The 22,333-nt window shown below is 43.7% G+C and overlaps 2 protein-coding genes across 2 annotated transcripts in view; both read right to left on the bottom strand.

Annotated features, from left to right (window-relative positions):
* The window catches only part of ubr2 (ubiquitin protein ligase E3 component n-recognin 2), a 29,223-nt gene extending 19,508 nt beyond the window's left edge, over positions 1 to 9,715 (bottom strand). The window contains 10 exon segments of the mRNA XM_043255416.1: positions 442 to 549; positions 1,716 to 1,815; positions 1,817 to 1,837; positions 2,182 to 2,244; positions 2,488 to 2,626; positions 3,861 to 3,991; positions 4,214 to 4,324; positions 5,088 to 5,166; positions 7,093 to 7,352; positions 9,516 to 9,715. Of these exon segments, the coding sequence (XP_043111351.1) occupies positions 442 to 549; positions 1,716 to 1,815; positions 1,817 to 1,837; positions 2,182 to 2,244; positions 2,488 to 2,626; positions 3,861 to 3,991; positions 4,214 to 4,324; positions 5,088 to 5,166; positions 7,093 to 7,352; positions 9,516 to 9,599 (1,096 nt within the window). The 5' untranslated portion in view covers positions 9,600 to 9,715.
* A 444-nt stretch (positions 9,716 to 10,159) lies between these two features.
* si:ch73-193i2.2 (transient receptor potential cation channel subfamily V member 5) lies at positions 10,160 to 22,332 on the bottom strand (the record flags this gene model as incomplete). Its single annotated transcript, XM_043255862.1, is given in 16 exon segments — positions 10,160 to 10,520; positions 10,630 to 10,784; positions 10,910 to 10,995; positions 11,070 to 11,277; positions 17,229 to 17,433; positions 17,515 to 17,633; positions 18,887 to 19,054; positions 19,144 to 19,214; positions 20,839 to 21,018; positions 21,140 to 21,251; positions 21,321 to 21,412; positions 21,486 to 21,614; positions 21,862 to 21,904; positions 22,011 to 22,119; positions 22,214 to 22,296; positions 22,298 to 22,332. Coding segments are annotated over 16 exon segments (1,836 nt in total), but the record flags the coding sequence as incomplete, so codon positions are not given.
* Between the last annotated feature and the right edge of the window lies 1 nt (position 22,333).

The raw sequence follows: 22,333 nt of genomic DNA, 5'->3' as shown, positions 1-22,333 counted from the left end.
CACAAAATCCATCATGAAAATGTTCTAGTCATGATTCATTTTGTTTTAAAGTATATAATACATCTACATCAGCATTTAGTTAATACTAATTAACATACTTTCTATAGGGTTAGTTGCTTTTAATTAAATATAGTTTCATATACAAGTTTATGTAATGTGAAACAAGGAGACAGAATGGAAAGACGCTCAACTAAAAATAATGGAAATAAAAATGTAAAACATACAGATATGACGGTAATGAGACTTGGAAGGGAAATCAGTCTTGTCAGTCATGAAATGCAAATAAATAAAAACTTTTCTTGAATACTAAACATCAAAATCTGTTTTTCTATTGGGGTAAAGTGTGATCTGAACATGCTTTCATGGCATTCACTGGGCTGCGTGTTTCTCGAATGCTGTAATATCTCAGTGTAGCTGATGCCAGCACACTCTTTCATTCACCTTTCCACATCTTGGAGTCACAAAGCATTAGAGTGTCCACCAGAGAAGAGTTCTCTCCCTCCGGTCCTCGCTGCAGACCCACCTGACACAGGATTCTTCTCAGAGCATCTGATAGGAACAGCAATACACTCAGGTACTCATTCTTCAAACACTGACAAAAGGCACACTGCTACGTTAAAGTGGTCGTGACAAATCAAATTTGCTCTGATCATCTGACATAAGAAGACTATTAAGGACTTACAATTAAATCCTCCTGCAAGTTTTATAGATTAAAACATCCTCCTCGTTATATATACATAGTGCAAAGCGTCAAGTGTTTGTGTCACATTTACAAAACATTGCTTTGAACAAAATCATGGAGAGTCTGCAATGAAGCACTCAACCGTATTGGATCCAGCAGCAGCTCCAACACCAACCATAAGTAGATGTTTTCATAAAGCTTGGTCTCTAAATGGCAGTTTTAAATGTAAAATGATTTCTAAACACTCTTGGGTAATATCAAGATGGCGTTTCATAAAATGATATGAACAGTGGCCATTTACTGACGAGCCTGAAAGGGGCTGACCATCAAAGAGAATACGAGTAGATCTTGTTAGTAAAGCCAGTTCTTCGATTAGCAAATGTCCATCACCTCTTCTGAAATGGAGCCATAGATCACTGACAGGTTATGCAATATAGCGTTCGTTTTCACAGGTGATCCACTGAAGTAGCTTGTCAGTGATCTACGGCTCTGCGTATTAACTGCCGTTTGCATTCAACACAGCTACTGGAGATTTAGCAAATGAACGAGTCTACTCTGAATCATTGAAATGAGTCGCGTTTAAAACTAATACCAAACAGTTGATGTCAACATCAAACATACTGTCTGCCCGCTTGGCGTTTTCGCATTGAGCTGAATGAAAATGCTAATTCAATCTTTGCCACTAGATGTTGCTTTTAGAGCTGTAAAAAATTTTTTTAAAAATAAAAGAAATAGTGGTTTCCCTGGTAACGCTGTACACAAAGCGGCACTGCACTCACAAACACTGCTTCAGGCATGATGAGATGACAATATTATTATAATATGCATATTATAAGACAATGAAAGTGTTTTTGACCTTGCATGCATGTCAACCTGTTGTTGGAGACTCCCAAAACCAACATTTGAACCTTTCATAAACCATAATATTGGCACTTTAAAGCAAAATTTATTGCAAAAGAATTAAATGGAATGAATTCAAATGAGAGAAAACAAAAAACAAAAACCAAAGCCAGATAAAGATGCAGAAACTGACCCGAGTATCTGATGATTTGGCCGAGCCAGGTGAGAGCTTTGAGTGCAAAACACTGATGAGCCACTACAGACGAGTGCATGACTTGAACCCGCAGGGGTTTTCGTCTGCCGACTTGTGTTCCTCTGCAAAACACACGTTCAAAAAGCGTTTTTAGATGATTGGCAAGGTGTGTTATAATGTCAGTCTGTGGGAGATTCTTATGTGTCTTTGCAAAAGTTTCATATTTTTGGCAATAACGATAATAAGTAATAGTTATGATCGTTTAACCAATAACAACTATCACTCTTGTTTGTAATCTATGTATTATTGCCTGATGCTAAAATTGTTCCATTCAAATTGGGGAGTATTTCTCCATATTTAGTTAAATATCCTAATTAATCAGAACTTAAGGTACAAAGAGCACCAAAAAAAACCAACACGTTCGCTTTACACATCCGAGGCAAACTTGTGATTGTTTAGGACTCACCACAATAACAGATTTGGCCTGCTCGCAAAACTGGAAGTCCCCAAAGCGCACAGACTTCCTGCCCTGAATGCAGTGAACAGAAGTGATCAATAAACAAACGCAAGAACAAGCTGTGCTTAACCTTAAGCCCGAAACGCACTGCACGGTTTTCGGCTGTCTCAGGCTAAAGGCTGGCATCGTGAAACAAAGGCAGGGGTTTCTGATTCGCCACAATTGTTTCACAAATCCAATCCCTCGTCTGGGACAGCTGAAAAACACGCAGTGCATTCCTGGCTTCAAGCCTGAACTAACAGCAGGTGAACTTACATCTCTGTCCACAGTGGTGGCGAAGCTGACGGCCTCTTTCTGGGTGCAGTTCACAGCTTTCTGTAGTGTATAGATGACCTGCTCGTACGTGTGGACCTCATCATTAAACAGCATGCAGTAGTACGTGTCTCCACGAGCCCTTAAGGAAAAATCAGCAGGTTAAATTTCTTCCAATTATACTAGGGGTGCAACGAAATGCGCATTCATGGTCATTTTCCAAATCATAGCGATTATCCTTATCCCCTTGTTAGTGGAGACTTTAGTGAGCACAGCACGGGCGTGCCTTTATTTAGTTGTTGGGTTGCACTTGTCAAAAGAAGCCATGTAATTTCCTCATTATCTTCAGCTTGGATGTTCCAGTGACAACAAATGCAGCACAATGCACTTCAGCAGATGTTGCTGTTTTAATGTCATAAATGTCTTTTTTTTTGTCGCAAATAAACATACATTTTATTTTTTTTCTATTTTTAGAATATGCTGCTATATAAAAACTAATGTACAAAAACTAAAAATAAACGTACGATACATGATATACGCAAATCATTACACCCCTACAATATACTAATATACAGTAATCCTAAAACGCATCCCCCAGAAAACTGTTTCTCAGTCAAAGGAAAAACTATTTGCTCAATCTGAGTGTCACAAAATTTTTAGCTCTGAAATCTGAAGAAAGACTGTTTCTTTTCCAGTCTATAAAAAATTAAATAAAATAAATTAGACTTTATTAGATGGCCATTTTCAAAGTGTTTCTTGTGCAGAATTTGGATGCATAGAAAACTTGTGTTTTCTTTTTTCTTTGCCAGATGGACGGCAATCTGTCCAAAATAAATGATAAATTCATAAATTCAATAAAATTGATACGTTTATAACCTAATTTATAAACAATAGTTTTTAACCATTAAATCTACAACATATGTGTCAAGGAATACACTTGTTTGATCAGACTGAGTTCACAGATTTAATGGTCATCTTTGCTTTAATTTATTTTCAAGATCTGAGGTAAACTGTCGTTACTTTCGGTGTGGCTGTAAGGTACCGCAATATGATGATTGAACTAATATTAGATACGTTTAACTTTGAATAAAGCAAATAATCACCTGAAATGCTCTACTGTCATATAGTTTGTATGCTTTTGTTCCATCCGCGACATAGCAGAAATAGAAACCGTTTCTAAATGAGCGATTTCACGTGTCAGTTACTTAGGACAAAACCTAACCTGATTAACACGCGAAAGATACTTTTCAATCATGTGTCGTGGCAAAGCATCGAGTCTAGTTAGGACATAGCGTTACTGTTCCTGATCGAACCGCTAATATGTGACCCTGCTTCAAAACACTAAAGAGGTGTAGCATGAGTCGAATGCATCTTACGGTGGCTCGAGGCCTTCAGGTAGCTCATCTTCTTTTTCCCAGGTGAGCATGTCCACAGCATATTTGAGGATGATGGAGAAAACATTGTATGTGCGGGCAATCATCTCATCAGACAGATTAGCCAACGGATCCTGCCAAACACAACAGGGAACACAAGGCTTTGTTTCCGATTTAACCCATATAAGCTCTAATAATCCTCAAGATCTAGTGAATAGGATGCGATGCTGTTCCTATGAATATTACATCATGCTGAAGTATTTGTGTGGTACTGCCAAGTAGGGTAGAGAATTAAGAGGCATTTAGAATCATTGTAGTATTTAGATGCCGTGTCACAAAGGGAAGGGGTGTCTCACCTTCTGAGAAGAGTCGCTGATATTGGGCTCGTGTTTCTGACAGTAAGGGCCCTTCTTCCAGGCCTCCGTGTCGCCACAGTCACAGAAACCTCCTCCACCTGAGGTGGTCATCTACAGAGAGAACAAAAGAGCCGCTTACTCAAAGACAGCAGCACATGACGGCTCAAAGCTGATCTAGAGTCTCTTACATCTGTATCTTAGAAATAATAGACCTGTCGTTGTCACAAAGTCATTAGTCAAGAGACGCACGACTGTCTGATCTAGTGTTCCTTAAAAAAAAAAAAAAAAAACACTAAGGGGGTTAAAATTATATATAGTGACTCCAAAAAAGTTTGGGACTCATTAAAAATATGAATAAATAGTAAAACCTGCGTTACTAATACATGAATATCTTCTAGAGCAAACCCAATGCTAAAATGTGCAACAACCTGATTTTAAACGATGCATCTATGGCGACAAAACAGTTTAAATAACTTAAGTGCCGTTTCGGTTTGAGAGCAGGCTGTCATTTTGTTTGGTCTTCATAAATTCATAAACAGCTCCATCTGTCCTGTAACCTTTACAGATCTGCACCATGAGTCACCGTCTAAAAAAATATATATATAAACTGTCATTTTGGTCGAGCCGTAATGACTTCTCGGACTTAGTTTGGTTGTGCAAATGTAAACAAGATTTTTTTTTTTTTGTTAGCGAGAAGTCAGGGTCCACGTGGCACTAGCGCAGTGAGCTTCTACTGCTGCAAACGAGACCGACCTGCAGCAGATGGACCCGTACACTCGGTATTTGACACTTTCCCTGCAGCTGTCACACCAACACGCTGTTACATACCTGAGGGAGATGTTTAAGAGCTGTGTGTGTGTCTGTTTCCTCTTACCCTGTAGCGATGCTCTTTGTGAACGCTGCCTAAGAAGCACTGCATACACAGCACGCAGGTTGGATCGGCTGCACACTCCCTAAAAAAAAGAAAACATTCGATCGTGTAAATTACAAATAAGGAAAAAAAGAACTCTGCCTACTATTAATCCGTGTTTTAAATAACACAGAGACGCTCTAAACACTTGAATACTCTATTTTAGCTCAACTCTAAGGCATGCATTCACAAAGTATGTCCCAATTCACGTACTATCAGTCCTAAATAGTCCTCAATTTTAATTAGCGTGTCCCAAATTGTAGTATGCAAAACCAGTATATTAAAACGTACCTTAATGATTTGTTTTCCTACTGGAAATTCAAAATGCAGATGTGTACAATCTAAAGGCTAATATTGGCTAAAACCCACTATCAACGGTTTGAGAGATTTACATAAAAGGAGTTTGAATGAATAATAATATCTATCCTGATTGAAAGCATCTGAACAATAAGACCATTTAGGACTATAAGACTATTAGGTAACTTTTAAATCAATGTGCAAACATAAGCAGGAATTCCACATTTATACACCAATAAATAAATGAGAAATAACTGTTTATATTGCTTGTAAGTTGTGTTCACTTGTGAAAAACAGCTATATTTTAGACAAAAAGGGGGAAATTGTCTATCGCCATGTAAGAGGTTTTCCACACAGCCTTTCAGAATTTATGCACATGTGGTTTAAGTTTTTCCTACATTTAGAAAAAATAAATAGTTACTCCGAATCGGTTTGTTTTATGAATAACTTTTGCTTCAAATTAGTAGGCGCTGCACTCACTCGTGTTTATTGAATGAGAGGTAAGGATTCCACTGATTACAATAATAAATTAAGCCATCCCAGAGCAAATATCAAAATAATTATTTTTTTTTTTTTTAAATGGCATTTTGGATCAGATCCAGTGCCACATTAGAAGTCTGCGTTCCCGCGGGAAGTTGCGAGTGCCAGAAAACAATGTAGTCGTCGGTAACTCGTAATTTGAACGGCAATCTAACAATATTATGCTCCCGACGTCCTTTCAGAGCAGCTTTCTTCTTACGGACTACTGCTAAAGCCTGCATTCAGGGCTTTTAATGCGCAAGCTACACACATGAACTGTGCTTTCTGTGCCATGCCTTTAATATTTTGGCAAAAAGTTTTCTCTCTCTGTGACACTTTCATATTGTGTTGTATTCTAGCTAAATGATAAACAAACTGCATCATGACAAGACGAAAAAATTCAATGCAATTTTTACACATTTGTATTTTTTCTGTGACTCTTTGTATTCCTATGGTGTTGGCAGCGAAAGACACAAAACTAGGTATAATGTAGACACCTGCGCGAATTCTCAGGATGCTAAATATATTTCTCCCACCATTCACATCATCTAGATCAGACTCAAATCTGATAATACCAGCGTGATTGAGTATCGGGGATGTATGTGAGCCCGTTTATTCATTTCTCAAAGAAACAGAGCAGAACAGAACATAGTCCAGTCACCTCCGGCCTCTTAGCCGGCTTACTGCGATCTTGCCTAAAGGACTTAACCTCGGAGCAACCTGACCTAATTCAGCCAAGACCGCCGTGTCTGTGGGAACACACTGACCCACAGTATCCCGGGTCAGACGGCTACGACAACTTCAACTTCAACAGCATGGCCTACGAGTGGTACGGAGAAAAATAAAATAACACATTGAAAGAAATTCATAAATTCAACTGTGACACACACTACCAGTGAAGACTGATGCCAAAGTTTCTGGTTAAATTTGAAAATACTTTGTATTGGAAAACAGCCGGATCGAATAAATGCAGCCTTATTGAGATTAGGAGACCAAAACCTACTAAACCACCTGACGGCAAGCAGCTCACAAGGTTTCGGAAGAGAGCCGCAATGTTGTATCTTTAGTGCCTTTCGAAATCGAATGAACTGAGAATCGTTGTGACTCTAGATGAGAATTGTGCGCGCCCTTTGGGTGGATCGGAAAGAGATACCTGCACGAGTACGTCGGCTCTCCCACTTTAAACACGTGGCCACAGAGCTGTGAGGGCTGGTTGTTCTGTTCCAGCTTGGCCAATCCCAGGGACGGCTCTTCCCCGCACAGGTACCACTCCAGCGGGCTCTGAAGCAGCAGCTGAGCCAGCAGGTCCTCGTTCTGAGGGTTCAGGTTGGGGCCCAGGCAGTAGATCTTGGGGACGTAGCAGGCCAAGTGCTGGTACACCTCTTTGGGCAGGTTGCTCACCTGCAGCCATTTCTATGGATAGATAATAAAACATTGAATTAATTGACAAAAAGCAGGCACACAGAGCCCAAGAAATGAACTAAAACCATAACTGGCAAAGTAAACAGGTCGGGTGGACAAAGGTCATGTGGCGGTCTATGACTGCACCGCCGTTTATATTTGCATGGCCTGGAGCGAGTACTTTTCTAAAACATTTCCCACGCAAGTTTATTCTCTGACAAGTACAATGACACGAAGATCATAGAGGTACGCGGTATGACCAAAATCTTTTCACAATAACAGTATTTTAAGTTGGAAATAATATTAAATATTACATAACCGTGTTCTACTGATTATTTCGCATATTGTTTTCATATTTTTCAAAATGTATTTGCCAGATTAAGTTCAGGCATCAACCTTCAAATGAATTAAAAAAGAATTACATTAAATAATAAAAAAAGGAAAGTGGAGACATCACAAGATATAGCTGCCATAACTTTATGCATTATTATAGAATTCATCTGATGTTTCTTATGTATGGGTATATAAGAAACAATTTAAACATGTATTCTTTAATTGTTTTTTTAAATAAATGAATACATTTAAATCAGCAAGAATGCATTAAACCAGTCAAAAGTGAAAAGCGAGCGCTTAAAATGTTACATAAATTCAAAGAAATTCTTTTTGAGTCTTCTATTCATTAAAGAACCCTGAATAATAAGTGTAAAAAAAAAAAAAAGTTAAGCAGCACAACTGTCTTAATGTTTCTTAGGCAGCAAAGCACACTAAAGACTGGATTAGAAAGCTATTGAATTTTAATAATTGCAATACTTTTTCACTATATTACGGCTTTTATTTTAGGCCAAATGCAGACTTGGTGACTATAATAAGTTTCTACCAAAAATATTAAAATAATAGTATACCCTAGCTTTTGTTCTAAAAGTGCTTATTTCATAACCATCATGGCTATATATATATATATATATATATATATATATATATATATATATATATATATATAAAACTTCAATAACAACTTAATTATGAATAGAATCCCAAGATGCACTCCAAAAAACATTCCAGAAATGACACAAACACCTTGTTTTTCCTTTTCCTAGTTCAGATGCTTCTTTAGAAGACAGTCATAAGAGTCATGGCTCAATAGGTTTTATAGTGTGCCCTTTTCACAGCACTGTTGTACAGTAACAGCCTAGCTGATGCCCAACAGGACGCATGTGCCGCAGCACCCGCACGCATGTAAGGAGAGCCAGGGATTACGTGCGCACAGTAAGCGGAACTTGGCAGTCTTTGCGACCGTCTACATCGACCTACTAACCTGGATTCGGCGCCGGAGCGTATTGCTAAACAATCCAGCATCCGTTTCCAGACCATTCAAAAGTTGTTTGAGACTTGAAGCGGTCTCCGCGCAGACCTAAAGCGCAGTCACCCGCGTCTCGCATGCACATGACGCTGCAGTGCTGTCTTTCTGTCTGCCGAACTTGCGTGCGGTTTAATACAACCACCACCTGAGCTGCTCTGTGAAAACAAACCTACTTACGCGTTTGAGACGGACGCGGCATGTAAATGCGGCGGGTCAGCCAATTTACAAAATGAAAAACACCTAACTGGGCCATAAAATTAATGTTTCGTTTGTAAACCACAACACCTGCTGTACAAAGAAAGAAACCAGAAATACTGTTTTTTTGTTTGTTTGTTATTTTTACAATGCGACAATACTACAAATATTTCCGAGCTGTGTTTTACCGTTAGCTTTTAAGACTTTTAAAAGAGCTGTTCGTGAGGCAACGTTAATTACACCGTAAACTACATGACGTAAAGACGACGAACAAAGCAGCCAGTTGTTTTTATCCAACTCTTGACAGATCTCCTTAAACGTCGATATCTCCGCCAGCGAACCCACGAGCTAAACCCGAAAGGCGAGAAACGAACGAAATGTTTCACTCGCAGCTGCATTCAATAAACACCGAGTGTCAAGCGCGCGTTTTGGAGCTTGAGGTGTGAAAATCTCACGGGCTAGCCGTTAGCGCGCTAGCAGAGCGACGCTGAGCAAAACAACCCGAGACGAGGGGCGAGAAAAACCCAAAATACATCGGCGGCGCTTTTTTTACAGCCAACCGATGCATTCGATTCGTCGGAAGATGCGTTTCGGGGAGTATTTGAGAAACTGTCGCTTACCGCAGCGGTGTCCTTCGCGGAGAAATTGAGGAATTCGCTACACAGAGCGGACGGTGCGTCGCGATCGGTCTCGGCCGCCGCCATCTTTCCTTCAGCGTCCAGCAGCAGCAGCAGCAGAAGCGAGCGGCGGAGAGGGAAGCGGAAATCAGCCGCGCGCGCTGCTTCCGCCTAAGAGCTGGAAAACTTTTCAGCTGACTAATGGAAAAGTGTCCCCGCCGTTGCCCCGGTGACACGCCATAATAATAGCCACTCCCTCTCGCAGGAGTTTTAGAAGAGCTGCTCTCGCAGTAACTGAACTGTCCCTCGCGCTGTTGTTTCTCTAGTAAGCGCCTGAATAGGCTACATAACGCGGTTTTGACACACAGTGGATTTATGAAGAAATGTTTTCGTTTCACAGCAGCTCTGTTGATCTTCGCATGACGCCACATTTTTGAATCCGAACACAAAACAGATTTGATAGCTTTACAGCAGATTATTAGTAGCAATAATCCTACTTAATTCATGCATTAATCGATACCCTAATACTTCCGTCCCTCGGTTATCAGGACTAGTAGCTGATAACTAGTTATGTTTCATAAAATATGTCAACAACTTGAAATCACTGATGCTTTTTGTATCAAAACATAAAGTTTTACAACCTGAAATAATTTGTATCTGAATTTATTTTGAGATGTAATTTATTCCTGCGATGCAGAGTGTATTTTCAGCGTTGTCACTCCAGTCTTCAATACTTCAGAAATCATCCTGTCGTGCTGCCCAACAAACATTTCTGATTACAACTGAAAGAAACGAGAGACTTAAACATCTTGTTTCACATTTTATCATTAAAATCATTCAAATAAAGCCACTCTAATATAGGTGCAAATATGCAAATAGTGTTACAGTAACTCGGGTACAACTGCAGGTTGCAAAATTACAGAAGTCTTTGTGAATTAAATATAGATTTCTGCACTCCGTTTGTTAGTTAGCTAGGTTGCTTTGAGGGTTTCTTGTCATCATCAGCAGCTGTAAAAAAAACAAAAAAACACCAGACAGTCGTTTAATATCAATGGCAGTGTCAATAGAAATTAAAACAACTGAGCTGAAATTAATTTAGAATGAACCCATATCTTACATATCTTGGGCTGTATTAGTTTGAGAAGCAAACTGTGGAGTTCCTTCACTTCGGCCTTCAGCTCACTGAGGTCCTGACTCTGCTTCTGCTGGTCCTTCTGAAGTCTGTGAAGAGTCTTGAGATGTTCTTCTTTCTCTGGAAGCGCAGCGCTTCTCCTTTTGTAAAATAAATAAATAATAATAATGTTATGCAGGCTTTCCAGCAGCATCAAAATACACGTTATTGATGGTAAAATGTAACAATCTGTGACCAAGAGGTTTCAAGACGTTTATCAGCCGACCTTGTGGTATCTTCTCTGGCACCTGCGCAGGCTAGCTGGGGTGAGAGGGTCTCCTTCTGGATGCTCAAATATTTATCTAAAGTATCCTGCAGAACATGCAAAGACTCAGTTATCCTGGGATGCGACAGACAGCACACGCGGCGGCCGTCAATGCAGGCACCTTGATCTGTTCCGTGAGCTTCTTCATCTCTGCGTGTTGTTCTGGGTTAGTGGTGACGTCATCGTCGTAGAATTCACCGAGCGGGGCGCAGCGCTGGTGGATGTACTCGTTGTCATAGCAACGTCTCAGACAGGGCATGGATTCCTCTATTTGCAGGATGATAGCGGCTTGTTGCATCACCGCGTTGGCCAGCGCGTTGTCGTAGACCCTGTAAACACAAACGGAAGAGCGAGGGTGGTTTCAGTACAACGGGAAATCACATTGACGGTGCCTTTCCCAAAAAGAACAAAATAAGAGCTATAAACACTGGGAGTGTATTGGCCATTTTGATTTGGGATGGTTCACCCAAACAACTGACGGTAACCAGTGGCATCCATAGTATTAAAAGAAAAAACAGTGCTTTCAAAGGATTAATTGCAATTAATCGCATTAAAAAATAAAAAAGGTTTTGTTACATAACATACATAACGTGTGTGATGTGTATTTTTATTATGTATCTCTAAATACAAACACATTAAGTATATATTTTGAAAATACGTTTTTTATATTCATATCATATCATATAAACATATATTGAATATATATGAATATATAATATATTGAATATATAATTTTCTTATATAATAAATATAAAAATGTATATAAATATATACATGCATGTGTTTGTGTGTGTATATACATATACATATATATATACATATACATATATACACATATATATATACATATACATATACATATATATATATATATAAATATATATATATATATATATATATATATATATATAAAACACACATATATATATATATATATATATACATATATATATATATATATATATATATATATATATATATATATATATACACATATACATATATATATACATATACATATATATACACATATATACACACACATATATACATATACATATATATATATATATATATATATTGTGACGAGCGTCGAGGACGGATCAGCGTTGCCCTGGGAACAAACCAGGAACACCTTCACCAGCCACTCAACGAAGGATTCGCCACACCTGGAGCTCATCAGCCGCGGGCCAGATAAGCCCGGCCAGGCGACGGCTTCAGTGAGCCACGAGACTCCGGGTTGCACACTAACTTGTTGTCTTTCTCTTTATCTCCCAGAAGCCTCACCGTGACGAGCCTACCTGAGCTAATTCCCGATTGCCTCACCGTGGACTCCTCACCACTCCGAGCACTGGAAAGCACTGAAGACAACGCTCCGCTGCACTCACCGGACTCACCGCTACACTTCCCCCGGACGCACCGCTGCATTCCCGCACGCCTCGAACTCACCGCGCACCTTCTGTGTATTATCTAATAAATACACCCTCCGGGGGTTTCACTGCACCTGTTTCTCTTGTGCTTCCTCTGCCTCGCCACAAGTGGTGGAGAATGCGCGCAGTTTTAAAGCGCAAGAGAACAGAGAAAACAAAGAGAAAAAGGAAGAACGCTGTCGCCGCCTTTATTAAAGGTCCCCACAACATCAACTTCTCTCTTTGTTTTCCCCAGGAAAGCGCTCGCTTCCGGCGAAGATGGAGGAGTTCTCCAACGCCTCTCAGAGGTTTCTATTCGCCAGCAACAGATCGTCGAGCATTTGGCCACCCGCCAGAATGAGACCGAGCAGGAGCTCGCTGCCCTCCGTGCCGCCACTCGACCACGCCCGCCGTGCCTGATCCCCGGATGCAAGCCACACAGCTGATACCCAAGATGTCCGCCAGCGGCGACCCGAAATCTATCTTGAGATGTTCGAGGCGTCGCAACCACTGAGGATGGGACCGGCGGGATTGGGCGCGCGCTGGCCCGCTGCTGTCAGGAGAGCCCCAGCGCGCCTACTTCAGCATGCCGGCCGACCTGGCGAAGGATATGATAACCTGAAGAAGGAAATCTTGGGCAGGGTCGGTCTGTCACCGGTCTGCGCAGCCCAAGCCTTCCAAGAGTGGGTCTTCCAGTCTCGCCAGCCGGCAGGACCCAGGCCGCCGAACTTACTCGGCTGGCGCAACACTGGCTCCTGGGCGGGACACCAACCCCGCCATCATTGTGGAAAGAGTGGTGATAGACCGGCTCCTGCGGGCTCTTCCCGAAATTATCGCCAGGCGGTCGGTATGAAAACCCCAAGAACGTTGCGGAGTTGGTGGAGGCGGTCGAGCTGGCGGAGGCCGCCAGCGTCGAGAGGCCGGGAGGCGGGCGCCATCTTTTCCCGGAGGGTGTCCCAGGAGCGGCGCGCGCCGGAGGCACCCGCGACCGATGGAAGGCGGCGGTCCCGACCGCGAGATGAGCCAATGCCAACCGAAGAGGCCTCAAACCCCTAGGCGTGGCTGGCAGGCTGCAGCCTCCACCGGGAGCTTCCCCACGCCGCACCGAAAATCCCCATCGGCCTGAATGGACAGAAGTTCAGCGCCCTCCTTGACTCTGGCAGTACCATTAGCCTGGTTCAGTCCCGCCTCCTACCCGGCGCGGAACCACGGAAACAGCTGCCACTGACCTGCGTCCCACGGGGACACCAGGAAAGTTTCCACCCGCCTCATCACCGTGGCGACGGCCGGAGAAGCTGGCCCCTGGAGGTGGGTCTCGTCGGGATCTGCCAGTACCAATCATCCTTGGGCGGGACTGGCGGGCTTGAGGGAGGCGCTACACACGCGACACAGCCTGTCAGCCCCCGAAACCCTCGCCGGAAGAGGCGAAGGGGAGAGAAACCGCCGCCCTGCCGTTCTCCTAGCATCGGACAGCGGAAGAGATGGTGAGTCCCCTCCTCCTACAACTAATGTTTTTCTTTGATGTGTTCCAACAGGTAGTCGGAGGGGGCTCGTTCGGCCGGGCTCAGCGGGAGGATGACCGGGCTCAAGAATTGCTGGAACCAGGTACATTTCATGGATGGAGAGGAGACGCGGCCCGGCCCCATCCTCTTCCCCACTTTATTGTGGAGAACGGCCTGCTCTATTGTGTCGCCCGGCGGAGGAGAGAGCGGCTCCTGGTGGTGCCCCGAGGAAAGTGGACACCATTTTGGAGCTCGCCCACGCCCACCCGCTGGCCGACACCTCGGGGCCGCCAACACTATCAAGAGGATCCGGGACCGTTTCCACTGGCCGGGCTCTCGCGGAGACGTGAAACTTTTCTGCCAGGCCTGCCCAGAGTGCCAGAAGACCTCGCCCGGCCACCTCCCCTAGTCCACTTATCCCGCTGCCCATAATCGAGGTGCCCTTGAGCGCATCGGGATGGATCTGGTGGGCCCGCTGCCGAGTCTGCCCGCGCCACGAACACATCCTGGTGATGCGTGGACTCGCCACCCGGTACCCGAAGCCATCCCACTCCGCAAAGCCACCGCCAAGCGATCGCCCAGGAGCTCTTCACCCTGTCCACCAGAGTGGGGATACCCGGGAGATACTGACCGACCAAGGCACCCGTTCATGTCCCGGTGATGGCCGACCTCTGCCGGTTGCTACGGATCCAGCAGCTGCGCGCCTCAGTGTACCACCCCAGGCGGACGGACTTGTGGAGCGGTTCAACCAGACACTGAAGCAAATGTTGAGAAGGGTTGTCTCCGAGGACAAACGCGACTGGGACCAGATGCTCCCCTCACGTCCTCTTCGAGTGCGTGAGGTGCCCCAGGCCTCCACCGGCTTTACCCCATTCGAGTTGCTGTTGGTCGGTCGTGGAACATGTTCAAGCCATGCGGGACCGGATTGAGCGGGTGATGCCCCTCGTGCGGGAGCACATGCGCGCAGGCCCAGCAGCAACAACAAGCGGCACTATAACCGCCCTGCACAACCCGGGAATTCCAGGTCGGCGACGGGTCATGGTACTGGTCCCCACCAATGCATGCAAATTCCTGGCCACCTGGCAGGCCCATATACCGTCCTGGAAAAGATCGGCCCGGTTACCTACGAGTCCGCCAACCAGACCGTCGGCGTGCCGAACAAATATACCACATTAACTTGTTGAAGAAGTGGGTGGGGACTAGGGAACACCTATCCGCACTCACCGTTCAGGAGGGCCGATCGTCGACACCAATGCCCTGCTCGCTCCGCACAGAAGAAGCGGAACTCCAACATCTGGTCGGTCAGTTCTCGGATGTGTTCTCGCCCACGCCGGGCAGACTAACCTCCTCCAGCACGCAGATCCGGACCCTCTCGGCGTCATCGTCCGGCAGCGGCCCTACCGGATCCCTGAGGCTCGTCGGCGAGCTATTGAGGAGGAGGTAAATCAGATGCTGAAGTTGGGGGTGATTGAACCATCGACGAGCCCGTGGTCCAGCCCCATCGTCCTGGTTCCAAAACCTGACGGCACCCTCCGCTTCTGCAATGACTACCGGCGACTCAACCAGGTCTCCGAGTTTGACGGATATCCCATGCCCGTGTAGACGAACTGCTGGAACGTCTTGGAAGGGCCGGTATATCTCCACCCTCGATCTCACCAAAGGATACTGGCAGGTCCCGCTGTCAGAGGAAGCCAAGCCAAAACGGCTTTCTCCACCCCGGCGGCCACTGGCAATACGGTCCCTTCCTTCGGTCTACACGGGGCACCAGCCACCTTCCAGCGACTAATGGACGTCTTACTACGACCCCACCAACAGTACGCCGCAGCCTATCTTGACGACCTTGTGATCCACTCGGAGACCTGGGAGGACCATCTGGAGCGCCTGCGGAGGGTGCTTCGCGATCTTCGACGGGCTGGACTCACCGCCAACCCCAAGAAATGTCACCTGGCGCTCTTCGAAGCGAAGTACCTGGGTTACCGAGTTGGGAGAGGACTGATCCGGCCACAGGAGAGCAAAATCGCCGCGGTCCAGGAGACCCCGAGGCCCACCAACAAAACCCAGGTACGCGCCTTCTTGGGGTTGGCAGGGTATTACCGTTGTTTCATCCCGACTTCTCCTCCATAGCCGCCCCTCTGACAGACCTGACCAGGAAGGGGCAGCCTGAACGGGTTCTGTGGAACCCTGACGCAGAGGAGGCGTTCCGGAGGATTAAGGCCGCACTCACCTCGGACCCTGTCCTGAGAGCCCCGGACTTCGGCTGCCCCTTCCTGCTACAGACGGATGCTTCTGATGTGGGTCTGGGAGCCGTACTGTCCCAGATCCAGGAGGGTGAGGAGCATCCGGTCCTATATATCAGTAGGAAGCTGACCCCGCCCGAGAAGAACTACGCGCGGTAGAGAAGGAGGCCCTAGCCGTCAAGTGGGCAGTCCTGGAACTGCGGTACTACCTCCTGGGCCGGCGGTTCACCCTACTTACCGACCACGCACCCCTACAGTGGATGGCCAGGGGCTAAGGACACGAACGCCAGGGTGACCCGCTGGTTCCTCGCGCTCCAGGACTTCCACTTTGACGTGCAACACGCGCTGGGACAGCCAACGCCAACGCCGACGGCCTATCACGGATGTGGTCGGCTTTTGCAGGTCTGTCAGGGTCACTCCCACCCACCCCAAATTTCCCCGTTACTACGTTCTGCTTTATCCACCAGGACCAGGACAGCGCTTGGGGGGGGGAGTGTGACGAGCGTCCCGAGGACGGATCAGCGTTGCCCTGGGAACAAACCAGGAACACCTTCACCAGCCACTCAACGAAGGATTCGCCACACCTGGAGCTCATCAGCCGCGGGCCAGATAAGCCCGGCCAGGCGACGGCTTCAGTGAGCCACGAGACTCGGGTTGCACACTAACTTGTTGTCTTTCTCTTTATCTCCCAGAAGCCTCACGCGTGGCGAGCCTACCTGAGCTAATTCCCGATTGCCTCACCGTGGACTCCCTCACCACTCCGAGCACTGGAAAGCACTGAAGACAACGCTCCGCTGCACTCACCGGACTCACCGCTACACTTCCCCCGGACGCACCGCTGCATTCCCATACGCACGCCTCGAACTCACACGCACCTTCTGTGTATTATCTAATAAATACACCCTCCAGGTTTCACTGCACCTGTTTCTCTTGTGCTTCCTCTGCCTCGCCACAATATATATATATATATATATATATATATATATATATATATATATATATATAAATCATTTTGGCAGCACTGAAAAAATTAATTCCATTAGTTGCTTGATTGATGTGTCAGTTTATTCATGTATTGTCACACCCCTAATAAACATATGATATGATAAAAGTGTGTGCGAGTAATTAATACCTTTGGAAGGTGTCAGAAAGCAGAGCAATCAGCAAATTAACACAGAGAACAGCAGACAGGGCCAGGAACGTCCCACACAGCAGGCAGGCCATCACCGCATCCACATCCAGCATGGCATCAAACTCATACTCGTCCACCAGCGTGATGCGGTACAGGCTGTACAGCAGAACAGGAACCGTCTCCATGCTCGGCACCTGAGCTAATCCTGAGAGCAGCAGACACGACGTTTATATCGCATGCATTTTTATACAGTTATATACTGTACTGCGAGTCTTTGTGACAGTACCTCCAAATATGATCCAGAAAGCACAGGCATACGGGATGAAGATCTCTATATAGAGAAAAAGGAAACGCAGCACATCTCCTGCGATCTTCCCCAGCATGACAATGAAGGGCCCCATCGCCCTACAGAATGAAACTAGACATTACCCGAGTATAATCGTGTGTCCTGTTGTAGGCCAATAGAGTGCAAAGATCAGTTTTCAGAAGTAAAAACCATCAAAGAGAGAAAATGTCATGATTTGCTATCCCTAAATGTTGTTCCAAACCTCTTTTCTTTCTTTTCTTTTGGGGTCGTACGTACGTATGCAGGTCAAAGATGTCAAGATGTCAACATCAAAAGAAATTCACAAAAGAGGTTTTATGTCCATAGAAAGTAAAGTGTCTACTTTTAAGGTTTTTAAATAGTTTTTTTTTTTTTTTAAGTTTTTGGAGAAAATTCAAATTCAAACAATATGCCTATTCTGACTTGTACATATTAAAATATATAAAAGAATAAGGAAGCGTATTAAATTTGAAAAATGGGCAAAACCTATTGTAGCAAATTTAAAAAAAACGCATTAGTATTTGGAGTATATTTTAATGCGTCATAAATCGATTTTTGGTAATAATATGCTCTTACACTGAATGACATTTTAGTGGGTAAATCAAGTAAATCAGGAAATGGTGTAATATTTATTTTTGGCTCAAAATATTTTATGGTTAAACCCTTTATGTATGTATGCATTTATTTATTTAAAAGAAGCATTTTATGCCCATCAAAGCACCACTGTCGTTATTTGCTCATAAATACAGTAAAAACAGTAATAATAATTAGCATTATTACCATTTAACTTTTTGAATGTAATTTATTTCCTCAACAGCAAAGCTGAAATTCTAATATTCAACGTTAAAAACAGTGCTGCTTAACATTTTGTTGTTTATTATTTTCCCCTAGAATTTTCTTTGACGAATACAGAGTAAAATAAATGAATAAATAAATAAAATATAAGTAACAATAAAAATTAAATTTGCGATTTTAGCATTCAGAAGTGACTTAGCGTGCTTATGTTTCCATGACTACCGTAACACTGACCATATGTTCCCATGGTTACCTAGCACCACAAAGAAGAGGCCACCTGTGGAGCCTCAGAGAAACCTGAGATGTGAAAGCAGTGCTATTCGGGCCCCTGGCCAGGTGGCAGCGTGTGTCACAGCAGTCAGGACACCCAAAAGGTGTTGACATTATATCTGAGTATCTATGGTAACTGCCACTGACCAGGTGTTCCTACAGAGCCTACGGTTCTCCGCGCTTCACCCAAAAGTCACACACTTCATGACCTCTATTTTACAAAAACGCTTTTTTTTTTCCAAATGGAGATTTCAAAAAGACGCATTACCTAAAGGCTCGGACATGCTTCATCAGCCTTAGCCACAGGAAAATAATGGACACGGCGAAGAGGCGAAGACTGTTCTGTCGAAGTGACTCAGACACTAGGAATATATCTGCCAAGTGGATGCCCAGAACGGCCAGCAGCAGCGAATAGACCAGCCAATCAAAGATATTCCTGCGTCAGACATATCAGCATGTTTAGTCACACACATACCTCTTTCGCGTTCCACTGTGTGCTAGCTTATTATGAGTGCTGCGCATTACCAGGAGTCTTGAGAGTAGGATCCTTTCAGGTTTCGAATATACTTTATTTGGTCTTCCAAGTATTTATGTTCCTGTTAAAGAAAACAAAAAAAAACATAGCATCTCTTATGTTCACCAAGACTGCGTTTACTATGTAGGATTATAGTGTTATATGCATTTACTATAGGATTAGGGTTTTACACACACACACACACACACACACACACACAGACACACACACTCACATGTTGGTATTTGTGGTTTATGAGTACTCTCTATATGCGTAATGGATTGCTATTGTCCTACACCAACCCTACACCTAAACCTACTCCTTACAGGAAACTTTCAGCTTTTTTTAGATTTTCAAAAAAATGTAAGCCTTTTTGAATTATGGGGACATTGGCAGCGACCTCATAAACCACCTTCAAATTGTAATACCTCTGTCATACACATGTCATTAAACAAATTTGTGTCCCCAAAAATCCACACACACACACACACACACACACACAGATTTAATTGATTCCTTTCCCCAATTGAACTGACTGCTATAAAATACGAGACACTAATGTTTCAGAACACAGAATAGGGCGCATGCTCATTCAAAACGTTTTATTTCCTTTGTGGCCAACGTATATGAATTACTATTATTATTTTATTTTTTATTTATTCCTCCTGATAAGATCCTCATCTGATTTATTATTATTTATCTTATTATCGCCTTATTTCAAATGGATTTTTGGTAATCAGTGTTGAGTATTACCGTGTGGTTAATCCTCCCTGTTTTAAAATGTTTGAAAATGAGTAGCAGGTGAAAACATTCATTAGAAATTTGAAAAGTACCCAACAAGTAATCAAATCATATCGGGCTCATCAATAAAGTAACTGAACTCACTTTTGCATTTTAACAGGATCAATTGTAACCTGTAACCTATGGTCACCTTCCCAGCACTGACAATCATTCAGTGTCATGGTTTAATCAGTGTCTTGTTAACTTGTTTTTTCTTGGTCTCTCTCTCTCTCTCTGTCTCTCTCTCTCTCTCTCTCACACACACACACACACACACACACCTGTTGGTTGTTTGAGAGTGGCTGATTAACTAAGATAGCAGTTAAAAGGTGCCTTCTTTTCAGATTTGAAATGTTTGTATTTTAACACTCCCCCATTGACAACATTGTAAGTGAATATATAGATTGAAATATGTAATACAGTATATATATAATTTTTAAAGGGCTTGTTGACTGAAATATTTAAATGTTCTGTCATCAATTATTCATCTTCATATTGTTCTTAAGACTTCTGATCATCAAAATAAAACTAAGAGAGTTCTGTACCTCTTCCAGTAAAAGTCCAACTCTACACAAAACGTAATGCTTCAATATTATATAGAAACATCGTGAAATTATAATGTTTAATCCAGAGAAAGGATTTACACAGGATTTCATCAGATTTCATGCATCTCAATATCGTGATTTTATTCACACGTAAACACTGCTCACACCAGATACGGTCAAACGACAAACAAAAGCTGAAACAAAGGTGAATAAATGATGACAGAATTGTATTTTTTGGGTGAACTAACCCTATAGTCAGAAACACTGGATTGATTTCAAAATCAATAGATTTGAATTGTTAATGCAGTCTGTAAGCCCGCTATCCCTTATTTATTTCCACTCTTAAATGAGACCGAGTATAAGTGAGCGTGAACCGTTTCAGCGCGTTACCTCGGGCCACATAGGGTGAGAGCAGCCCAAGTCCTCGTTGACTTTCCTCACAGTCCAGCGCTGCCAGTGCCTCAGTTTCCTCCTAGACCTCACAATCTCCATCACCTCCCTGTACACCTCAGTCACGGTCAGAGCTAGAGCCAAAACCACCAGCAACACACGCCACCAGTCCTACCAAGAGAAGTGCATTGGCATGAGCATAAAAATGCATTCTCGATAATATGGGAAAAAAACATGTCCAGTGTAATCAACGTGTATTAAAAAGTTCTACTGAGATTATAGTTAATCCAACCTGAGGAAGATTGTACCGATCTCCATCCGGGCGTACTGACACAGATATGGCCACTGTTGTCCAGGACACGATAAATAGGAAGTTGAGAAGCAGGAGTATCCAGGCGCCCTTTCTGTAGGACAACATTTAATGTGACGTTAACCTGGCGTTTCTCCTTGAATCAGACTTGACGTTGGTTTACCTGCCATATAAGTTCCATTTGACCGTGATGAGTTTGAGCACTACAGGGTGCATGACGAGATCCAGTTTACCCTGACTGACTATAAACTCCAGCTGTGGACAGAGACGAATCTCAGAAACCGTATGTGCAAAAACGTATGTGGGAAACACGCTTAAAGATGTGTACCGGTGATGATGGATCAGAAGCTTTGGGGTTTGTCCTGTCAGCAGGCTTGGGCTCCATCAGATGAAGGTAGAAGAACTGCTGCCGGGCCATTCGGTCTTTCATGTGGAACTGATTCATCGCCAGATCAGCCTGTCAACACAAAGATGAGGATCATTAAAACATCTCCGTGTACAAAAGTTCAAACGTTTAAGGTCGTTAAGGACATTTTTTAAGGTATCAGCATCGTTCCTCGACCAAGTTTTCGACCGCTTATTAAAAAAATAAGCTGAGGTTCACGTGAGAGTTTTGTTCGTTATTTCCCTAGCTTGCATTGCGTAAAAAAAAAAAAAAAACTGCATGAACCTTGCAAGAACGGAAAAAATAATAGCAGCAATACTTGCACTGTGGTTTTTCTCGGATTAATGGGATTTGACAGTAAGCTTATTTTAAAGTCATGTTGGAAACATCTGCTAAATGAATACATGTGATGCCATAAACGCCGCTGATTAAGTTGTACTGAATCAAATCCGATCCTCGAATCCTCACCACGGGGTCATTTTAGCAATCATGGCAGTAATGCAGAGCTGTCCATCAGAGTCCTGAACCCCGGCATCTGCTCCAAACCTCAGCAGCAGACGCGCTGCCTCGCTCCGATCTGTATAACACACAGGAGTCAGAAGAGTAGAGACATCAGCATCAGGAGACGTCAACAGATCAGGTCCGACTTCGTGGAGTTATAAAAGCCTTACCGAAGTTAGCAGCCAGCTGTAGAGGTGTTCTCTCTTTGTAGTCTCGTACAGCAATGTCCGCCCGTTCTGCAGTAAGATCCTGACCGCCCGACAGCGCTGTTCTTGGCAGCAAAGTGCAGG

The sequence above is a fragment of the Puntigrus tetrazona genome, chromosome 13 (genome assembly GCF_018831695.1).
Source record: "Puntigrus tetrazona isolate hp1 chromosome 13, ASM1883169v1, whole genome shotgun sequence".
Lineage (NCBI taxonomy): Eukaryota > Metazoa > Chordata > Actinopteri > Cypriniformes > Cyprinidae > Puntigrus > Puntigrus tetrazona.
Note: the sequence above shows the minus strand (reverse complement) of the source record. Positions and strands in the feature narration are given on the sequence as shown.